The 9,817-nt window shown below is 53.4% G+C and overlaps 4 protein-coding genes across 4 annotated transcripts; 2 read left to right on the top strand and 2 right to left on the bottom strand.

The window, feature by feature from the left end:
• Nucleotides 1–385: 385 nt before the first annotated feature.
• PODANS_2_11830 (uncharacterized protein) lies at nt 386–1,237 on the top strand (the record flags this gene model as incomplete). Its single annotated transcript, XM_001911964.1, has 1 exon — nt 386–1,237. One exon carries the CDS (start codon nt 386–388, stop codon nt 1,235–1,237), a length of 852 nt encoding a protein of 283 aa, XP_001911999.1.
• A 156-nt stretch (nt 1,238–1,393) lies between these two features.
• PODANS_2_11820 (uncharacterized protein) lies at nt 1,394–4,096 on the bottom strand (the record flags this gene model as incomplete). The annotated part of the gene is made up of 1 exon (XM_001911963.1): nt 1,394–4,096. The coding sequence occupies one exon, from the start codon at nt 4,094–4,096 to the stop codon at nt 1,394–1,396; it is 2,703 nt and encodes a 900-aa protein (XP_001911998.1).
• A 499-nt stretch (nt 4,097–4,595) lies between these two features.
• On the top strand, nt 4,596–5,933 carry PODANS_2_11810 (uncharacterized protein; the record flags this gene model as incomplete). Its single annotated transcript, XM_001911962.1, has 4 exons — nt 4,596–4,700; nt 4,767–4,929; nt 4,985–5,295; nt 5,355–5,933. The coding sequence occupies 4 exons, from the start codon at nt 4,596–4,598 to the stop codon at nt 5,931–5,933; spliced, it is 1,158 nt and encodes a 385-aa protein (XP_001911997.1).
• A 909-nt stretch (nt 5,934–6,842) lies between these two features.
• On the bottom strand, nt 6,843–7,973 carry PODANS_2_11800 (uncharacterized protein; the record flags this gene model as incomplete). Its single annotated transcript, XM_001911961.1, has 1 exon — nt 6,843–7,973. The coding sequence occupies one exon, from the start codon at nt 7,971–7,973 to the stop codon at nt 6,843–6,845; it is 1,131 nt and encodes a 376-aa protein (XP_001911996.1).
• Nucleotides 7,974–9,817: the final 1,844 nt, after the last annotated feature.

Here is a 9,817-nt window from a genome sequence, read left to right as displayed (position 1 = left end):
GGGGTGTTTGTGGGGGGGGGGTGAAAGAAGGAAGAGGTGTTGTTGAAGGAGTGGGGGTTGGAGAAGGAGATGGGGGAGGAGATGATAGCTTTGTAGGGAAGCGGGGCGGGGCCATCACACCTCCAGTCTGCCCCTGACACCAACGCTTCGTACCAACGGCCGGTGTTGCCTGTTCATTAAGTCAGTGACTCTCACACCGGAGACATTGACAGAATACTACGGTAAAGAAGAGTACTACCCGGACTTTTTAACATTTTTCCACCCTGAGATCGACCGGTTGGGATGGAAGGAGACAGTGACGAGGCATTTATTTGAAGAGGGGGAGGGAAAGGAGGATTTGATAATCAGGTTGTTTGGAGGGTTTTTGCACCCGCTGATTCAGCTCATGTATGGGCTTGAGTGGGGGCTGACTGGGGTGGTGGCGGAGGGGTTGGCGCAGGCGGCTGTTCATAGGGATGATCTCAGGGAGTTTTTGTTGACTGCTGAAGAAAAGGGACGGGGGCGGGAAGAAGGGGAGACGGTGCTGGGGTTGTTACGGGAGGCGGAGGGACTGAAAGGGGCGGCGAGGTCGGAGGATGGGAATAAGATCCGGGATGGGGTTTTGGTGCGGGCAAAGGGGGAGATGGTTGACTTGGCTGGGAGGGTCAAGGTGGAGGAGGGGGAGGTGGAGGGGAGGACGAGGGAGATGTTTAATGGGGCGGTTTATGTCGCGGCTGGGGCGGCGGTGAGCATGACTGACCAAAAAAAGGTGCCGAAGTTTGATTTTTTTCTGATGCACCATGTCAACGCGGCGCCGTTTTTTGTCACGATGAACAAGATGGATTGGGTGCCGGAGAAAACAAAAAGGAGGTTGTTGGAGTGGAAGATTAGGATGGATTTGTTGCAGTATGTGGCTAGGGGGTGTCCTGAGTTGAGGGTGGAAAGGTTGGAGGGGTATGAGCCGAAGCAGCCTGGAAAGGCGAAGATGGTGGAGGAGATTGTGAGTAGGTTGCATGGGTTTGGGGATGATGGGCATGCTATCAAGCTGGGGAGGGCGACGGTGGTTTGTAGGAATATTTGTCGGGAGTATGAAGAGAAAGAAGGGTTCATGATTAAAGGAGGGTTATGGGAGAAGATATGCCACTTGATTGTTGACTCGGTTGAGGCGCCGGGGGAGCATTGGGTGAGGAGTGCCGGGTTTGAGGAGGCTTGGAAGGTATGTCTCTCATGTTTCCCTTTCCGAGAGAAGGCAGGCTAACAAAGAGCAGGACATACCCAACGTCGACGACAGCAAGTTGTAGAGAGAAAAACAGGATGTGGTATCAAAATGGTATCAATCTTTTTTTTCCGACGCCAGCCTTTTGCCTTTAACCTAGTACAACATAATATTAAACCGAAATCATCCAAATTCCCTTCACTCTATCCCGATCCACTCCCCTTCACTTTCTTCCTCCAGTATATTATCCATCGTGACCTCCTTCTGCGTCGACGGCAGAGCCTTGACCTCCAAATCCCCATTAGCATTCCATTCGATAGTCTTGGGCCCCTTTCCAGCCTGCGCCGCCTTGTTGTTGGCCTGCCCAATCAGGTACTCAACCGTGTAGACGTTATCATCCGCCAGCCGTCTAATCTCGTCCCTCATCTTGGCCACCGCCCTCGACACAATCCTCAACTCGACATCGACCTTGCCCCGGTTGGCCATCAACCACGCGCCGTGCTTGTCCACAAGAGCCTTGATCCACAGCATGCAGAACTCCACGTGAGGGGACTGCTCCGTCTGGGCGGCCACATACCGCAGCAGCCTCGCCACGTAAACAGTAGGGAAGTTTTCCACCACCAAACCAATATCTTTGTAAGGGATGGCCTGGAACACCCTTTGGACCAACCCCGCCTCATTGAGACGGAACGCCATGACCAGCGCCTTGAGGTAATCCTTTTCATTCTGCAAAACACCCAGCGTCGAAGCGGGCGTGATCTCCATGTTGAGATCAAACGGATCAAACTGAACGGTGCTGTCCAGACTGTAAATCAACAGGCCTTCTGTCGAGCAGGCGCAGAAGGATGTCCCGCTCGGCGAGAAAGCCACGCCCGTGACTCTGACCTCTGGGTTCTTCCTCCTCGCGCCGGGATCGCCCCTCTTGGCGCCGGGCAGCGACCTGTCGATGCGGTCTTCCAGATCGGAAGCCTCGCCTTGGTCGTCGAGGAGGGTGGCGGGGCCGGCTTCGGTGACGAGCTTGCTGTTGAGGAACTCTTGCGTGCCCGACAGCGCGAGGTTGACGCTGACGGTGAATTTCTTGAGGAGCACCATTGTTGTGGCCGAGTAGAGGCAGATGTACTTGCTGTTGCCGCCCGCGAGGACGCAGGAGCCGTCCATGCTGTAGCGGATGGTGTTGAAGCTCTTGGTGCCCGAGACGTTAGCTGCCGTCCGGCGATCTGTGATTCTGCGGCCGCCTGATACATCGCGGCGTCCGTCGACACCGGAGACTTGGGTGGCTTCTGATACAGACCAAAACGTCAGCTGGCCGTCTAGTGTGGAGATGGCAATCTGTAGGGAGTCTGGTCTGAAGGCAATGTCCAAGACATCCGACATGAGCTGCAGAGGCTCGCTGGTTTGTGTTCGGTTGAAGATGGACCATATCCTGGCCGTCTTGTCCCAACTGCCACTAACCAAGAGACCACCGTTGGGGGCAAAGACAAGCGAAGAAACCGGCCCCTCGTGCCCGGTAAGTCTGTCTAGGAGCTGGCCGGTCTGGACGGACCAAATGTGAATGTCGAAAGAGTCGATAGAACCAGCCGCAACAACTTCACCGCTTGGATCAACTGCCATGCAGGAGAAGGATAATCTTTCAGGGGCGGTAAACGTCCTGAAGTTTCTGTATCTGATCAAATCCCACGCTCTGATGGACCCGTCCAAACTGGCTGTGAAAAGAACATTGCCCTTCTTGGCGAACTCGCACGCTGTAATGCCGCTTGTGTGCTCGGTAAACGTTACTATGCAGAACCCAGACTCGATATCCCACACCTTGATCTTGCCGTCGTCGGCCGTCGTGACAATTCTTTGGCCATCTGGGGAGTAGACCAGCGCATTCATGGCGTCAAAGTGCCCTTGTTGCTTCAGGATGTATGATTCTGACTGCCACTCCCACACCAAAAGCTGACCCAACTTTGACGCACCGAAAGCGAGCCACTCGCCACTCTTGTTTATCGTTACGAAGTCGATTTCGTTTTGCGAGATATTAAGGGTGTGAATCTGGTTGAAATCGGGCATCTCGTACAATCCAAAGATACCGTTCGAGAAACCAGCGACCAAAAGATTTGATTCGGGGTGAAAGGCGGCGCATCGAAGGGTTGCGCCGTTTTGCATAAAGTAGTGCTTGTCAACGATCCGCCATTGCATATCCTCCTCATCCATGATCTCATCCTCGTCTTGCCCCGGCTTTGCGACGTACTGCCAGTCAAAGACGGCTCCGTCCTTGCTGACTGTGTAGATTGTTTCTTGGTCCTTGGAGAACCAGGCAGCGACCACGCCCTGCTTATGTCCCGACAAAACCGAGGGCGTGAACCCTTCTTCTGCGTTCAAGCTCCATATCCTCGCAGTCAGATCCTTGGATGCGCTGAGGAAGAAGCGGGAGTCGTGCGACCACTCGATGTGCCGGACATCGTCAAAGTGTTGTGTGTGTGTGTGGTGGCGCACAAACGGCGCAAATTCGAGATCGCCTTCCTCGTTGGTATCTGGAGTCGATGGGACGTGCCAGACCTCGATTTTCCTCCCCAATCCAACTGCGAAATGGCGACCCGATGGCGCAAACGAGAGGGCGGTTACTTTTGACTTGAAGGAAAAGTGGTATAGTACGACACGACGCGGGATGTTGGTGAGAATGGCATGGCCATCTTCGTCGACAGAGAGGAGAATATTTCCCTGGGGGGTCAGGCCTATCCTCGAGATGTTCTTTCGGTGGGCGAAGGGGAGCGTGTATGACTTGTTGTCGACAAGGTTGAAGACTGTGACCCTGTTGCCGACAGGAGAGAAGAGATGGGTGCCGTCGGGACTGAACAGCAGATTGCCCTGGCAGTAGACTGTCCCCAGCAGATTGGAGAACTTGAAATCCGTCTTCATGGTCGGTGGTGGTGGTGTTTTCTCTACCGAGACGAGACTGATAACGATCAAATCAAAAAAATAACCTTGATAGCTGCTATCGCCAAGCTTGAATATTTTGGCGGGGTCGGCGAATTCTTTCTCCTAACATCCGATGTCTTGAATGCGTTTAGCTCGGCGAGGGACCCTTGGCAGCCCATTGGCACTTGAGGCACTTCGTAGCTGGGGAAAGTGGAAAGGGGGTGATGGGGACCCACTCAATTTGCTTCCCGTTGCTCAGCCGTGGGTTCTCGTGCTGATCCGTGCACCACCTGCTGCATTGGTCTGGAAATTTGACAGCGAAATTCCCCTGAAGCACAGAGCTCTCCATTCTCTCCCACCGCCCGTAAACAACTGCCCGAGACGCATTTCCCTTTCCTGCGATACCCTCTTGTACTTCTACACGCTGTCCCCGTAGCAGCCGACACCCCAATCCTCACAAACACACGCTACATCCCCATCAACCTGTCGCGTCGACAAGATGGCCCCTTCTAACGCGGAGAGCGCCTCGCCAATTGGCATTGCCAACCTGCCCAACCAGCGCCACAAGATCGTTGCGAAGAGGGGCGCCGCTTTCACCATCATGGTGAGCATAACTGTTATACAGAGTTAGGGGAGGACGTTTGCTTACTATTGTCATTTCAAAATCTAGGTTGCTGGCGAGTCCGGGTTGGGAAAGACAACATTCATTAACACGCTCTTCTCCACCACCATCAAGAACTATGCCGACCACAAGCGCCGCCACCAGAAGCAAGTGGACAAGACCGTCGAGATTGAGATCACCAAGGCCGAGTTGGAGGAGAAGTTCTTCAAGGGTATAATGGCAAACAAAGTCAACGATGTCGGGATCATGGCTGACCTAGGTTCCAGTCCGCCTCACCGTTATTGACACCCCTGGCTTCGGCGACTATGTCAACAACAGAGACTCGTGGATGCCCATTATCGAGTTCCTCGACGACCAGCACGAGTCCTACATGCTTCAGGAGCAGCAACCCCGTCGTCAGGACAAGATCGATCTCCGTGTACACGCCTGCTTGTATTTCATCCGCCCCACCGGCCACACTCTTAAGCCTCTCGATATCGAGGTCATGAAGCGCCTGTGCTCCCGCGTCAACCTTATCCCAGTTATTGCCAAGGCTGACACCCTCAGTCCGGCCGACTTGGCCAAGTTCAAGTCAAGAGTGAGACACCTAATTTGCCCGTGTTTGGCGGAGCTCCATGCTGACTCAACCGCTTTCAGATCCGCGCTGTCATCGAGGCCCAAAACATCAAGATCTACCAGCCCCCTATTGAGGAGGACGACGAACCAGCTGCCCAGCACGCCCGCACTCTTATGGCGGCTATGCCTTTCGCTGTTATCGGCTCTGAGAAGGACGTCAAGACTAATGACGGGCGTATTGTCAAGGGCCGGCAATATTCGTGGGGCGTTGCCGAGGTTGAGAATGAGGACCACTGCGACTTCAAGAAGCTTCGGTCGATCCTGATCCGCACCCACATGTTGGACCTCATCCACACGACCGAGGAGTTGCACTACGAGGCGTACCGCGCCCAGCAGATGGAGACGCGCAAGTTTGGCGAGGCCCGCCCCCGGAAGTTGGACAACCCCAAGTTCAAGGAGGAGGAGGAGGCGCTCCGCAAGCGCTTCACCGAGCAGGTCAAGATCGAGGAGCAGCGCTTCAGGCAATGGGAGCAGAAACTCATTGCCGAGCGCGACCGCCTCAACAAGGACCTCGAGCAGACTCATGCCCAGATCAAACAGTTGGAGGGCGATCTGGAGCAGCTGCAAGGCAGCGCTGTCCGCAGCCACGGGCGCCGCTAAACGGCAGTCTCCACCGGAGCTTTGGGATGAGCTTGTGGCGACTCTCAGGGGCAACCTTGCTTCAAACCACTGCCTCCGGACACCACACACATTTTGGCCCGTTTGTTTGTCCAAACAGTGACGACTTTCGGCCTTCATGGATATGCTCACGAATTTGCTATGGGGTGATGCGGCGGTGATTAAGCGGATTTGGTTGGGTTGCCTATAATCTCCGGGGGTTTCACTTTTCTATCGTTGCTGTTGTTTCTTTTTTTGCTCCGCCAAATTTATTCGAAAAGGATGCGCAAGGTGTTCGGAGAAAGAAAGACTACACACATTGGGGGGAAAGGGGAGGGAAAAAGATATACTTGATATCTCTTTTTTGTCGTCCTGCCTTCTTCTCTTTTTTTATCGAGCTTTTTTTTTTGTTTCTCTCGCGAAAGAAAGCAACTCCCCCTTTTTTTATCTCCTTTTTTACAACTTTTTTTTTGAGACTTAGTCACGATGTAATTTAGTCGTCTTTTAGTCGTCTGTCTAGTCACCCCTTCCCCCTCCCCCTTTCATGATACCAAATAATGAGAAAGGCTGTTACACATTGCGTGGGAGTTTTTGTTTGAAGATGCGGCGGCACTTGTAATTGCATTGCTGGCGACAAAGTGTGAGTAGACAAGCTCTGTCGGTTGAAAAGTATTTCAGCATATCAATCCAACCTGATTCTTGGTTAATAAAAAGCCCAGGATGATTTCCAACCTTTATTGATTTCATTAGCAACTTGGTGTCTTGTGTATACATAATTCCCCAACCAAAATACCCGGTAAACAAGAGGCCTCAACAACCCTTTCTTCATTACCGGCCCCAGCTTTTTTTGTTGTTGGTGGTGTTCAAAAACGCTTTATATTGCTCGAGACAGGGAAGACCGACTGATACCCACTAAACAGCATCCATCGTCGCCCTCGTAGTCAGCTGCTCATTCTTGTTCCCCAGCTTGCTAATCTGCAAAAACGCATCCACCCCATACCCCTCCAGGCTGTGCAGCGCCAGCGAGCCGGCCCAATACTCTGCATACACCCTGCTCAGCGGTAAGCCCATCCCCAACCTCAAATTCGGGGGCCTCGACGACAGACTGGCCAAGGAACTATACTTGGCCCTGTCCTCCCTTTCCTTCTCCTCCGCTGATAAAGACTGCACACTCTGATGCCCGTACTTCTGATGCAAAGTCTCAATTTTCTTGTTGCTTTCCGGGTTAATGTCGTCAATCTGGAGCTCCTGCATCGTGGCCGCCATCTTGGGGACTTGCCCCAGGTTGGCAAGGATTTCTTTTGATGCCGGACCCTTGGAGAAGGACCAGAGGTAGGGCATGCTCTCCCTTGGTATCCCCCCTCCTTGGTCAGAAATCCGGATGATGACGTGTTGGTTTGATTCGCAGATTGTGACCTCTATCGGGGGAGGCTGTGCCGATTTGTTCTTTGATTTCTGATGTTTTTCCACCACGGCCTGGACAGAATTCCGGAGGAGCTCCCCGATGATGTACTCGAGGTGGGAGAGGATGTACGGAAAGTTCGCCTCGAGATGGCCGACGATTTTGATTTCGGGGAGGGCGATGTCAGGGCCGTAGGCGCGGCGGGCGATGGAGGTGACGGCGTCGCCGCAGCGGGAGACGACGTCTTTGGCTACGCATCTCAAAAAGACCTCGCCTATGAAGTCGGATTCGGAGAGTTTTGCCCCCGGGGAGAACCAAGGGGCGTGAAAGGTTTCGGTTAGGGCTAGGTGTTGTTCTGCTATTACTCTTCGGGAGATGCGGGAGCGGAGGATGGTGTTCATGAACTTGTCGAGCTCGGCCGCGTCTTTGAGGCCGTTGCACTCGAGGATACCCATGGCGAGTTTGGGGATGACGGTTAGGTGGGCGTTGAGCATGGTTCGGATGGTGGCACAGAGACGGTCATTGTCGTCCAAGTTTTTGACCTCGCGGACTTTGCGGAAGGTGTCAAAGGCAGTGTAGTATAGGTCGTATACTTCGTTGAAGTGCTTGTTGGTGACTACAACGTAGGGGAGCTTCTGCATGTCCCGGATACGGTGGGCGATTCGTGTTGGTAGCTCGGTCCGAACATAGTTGGCTGAGCTGATGAGTCTTGATTCTGTCAACGACCGGCCAAACACCATGAGCTGGCGCAGGCTGATGGGCCTGGCCTCTTTTGCAACCCATCTGCAAGGAAGAAGGTTAGAAACTGATCACTGGCTGGAGGTTTGGAAACATGGATCTCTGAGGTTGCGCAACATACTCATCCAACACTGACACCGGACGCCACTTTGGACTATGGGCATGACTTTGGCTGCTGCTATGACTGTGTCGCCGATTTGGCAGCTGAATGAGTGCCGCCGCCGCCGCCGCGCCCAAGGTTCTCAGCTCCCCCGCTCTACTACTCAACCGGACGGCGGCCGTGACATGTTGAAGGCGCCGCATACCGTCGGTGCCATGCGATGTGAAGGAAAAGGTGGCGGCCGAGATCGGAATTGGTTCACAAAGCCGTTCAGTATGAAGATGTCTTACATTGGGCGCGAAAGTGGAGAGGAGGAGGTGCTACAACATGGAGCAGGTTTCAAGGAGAGAAGGTGTTATTTCTAAAAGCACACGCACACGTTGCTCCGGCGGCCATGGTGCAGTTGCATGAGCTCTCTTTCAAAGACAATGATGTCTGCCCACAGTAGGTTGCAATGCGGCATGGGAGTCAGATCAGGCCCTCTCCCCCGAGGTAGTTCCTTCCTGACGGGAACCGGCATCTACCTAATTACCCCACATGTTACTTATGATCCGTGCGCCTGGCCTTGTAAGTCTTTTGGACATGTGCTTTCATCTGTTGCCGTTGCTCTGACAAGAAGGCGGTTGAACATGCTGTTGTTCGACTTCGGCTGAGGATGGCTTTCAGGTACTTGTCCTACGTATTGCCACTCGAGTTGTGCAAGATCTCAGCCTGTGCTCTGCGAGAGATGTGTCTTGTGTGGCTGAAAACTATTGCCGTTGGCCCAGCCTCAGGCTTGAATATCGCCTCATTCCTAGCTCAGAGATCAGTCTCTCATAGCTTTCATCTTTAGAAAAAGACATTTAGAACCTACCATAGAGAATCTAAGCTCATTTCACTGCTTGTAAAGCTGAGTGTCATAGAGCCTTGAAAGCACAGGTGTGTGCAAGTAGGTACATTCACACGGTGCTCCCCACTTAGCTGTCTTTTGAAAGAGCACGGACACAACATACCTCATACCTGTAGTCTTTGGCAAGCATGTCTTGTGGCTATAGAATAAAAAGAAGAATCAAAATGTTAACTTTGCACCCATATTATTGGAGAAGGATTGACAGCGACATTGACAGCGTTTTGTAAGCTGTTGTGGATATTATCTTCTAGTTCGTTGTCCCCACGTCATGGCGGGGCTCAAACTGTGCATGTTAAGGAGCTACATGAACTGGCTCTCTGTACAATAGTGGCGAGCGTGGTGAACGCCACATGCACCGGTTGTGACTTAACAGTCAGGCCAAGCCCAGATGCTGCGCCCGCTTGGCCATTTGGCAGCAGAGAGGTTCAGGTGGGTTTCTTTTTGCCTTCCCCAGATCCCATTCCACCTGGACATATTTCCCCAGTCCACCACGAGTGCCGGGCATCCAACCCTTGATCCCGCCCACCTGAAGCAAAGTCGCGATTCCTGAAAGAGACGTGTTCCGGCCCCCCCAGAATCTTGGTGAATTTGGCCCCGTAACAGCTGCTTGCAGTTGCTGTGCCGGATCGCCCGACAGCCGTCAACCACCCAATCCGTGGACCCCTCTCTCCCCACTGGCTCACAAGGAAGCTAGACAGTCGCCAGCAACCTCCGTCACCTGCTCACGACGTCGCCCCTTCCCAAAGAAATCAACGTTG

The sequence above is a fragment of the Podospora anserina genome, chromosome 2 (assembly GCF_000226545.1).
Source record: "Podospora anserina S mat+ genomic DNA chromosome 2, supercontig 2".
NCBI lineage: Eukaryota > Fungi > Ascomycota > Sordariomycetes > Sordariales > Podosporaceae > Podospora > Podospora anserina.
This window is presented reverse-complemented; position numbering and strand designations above follow the sequence as displayed.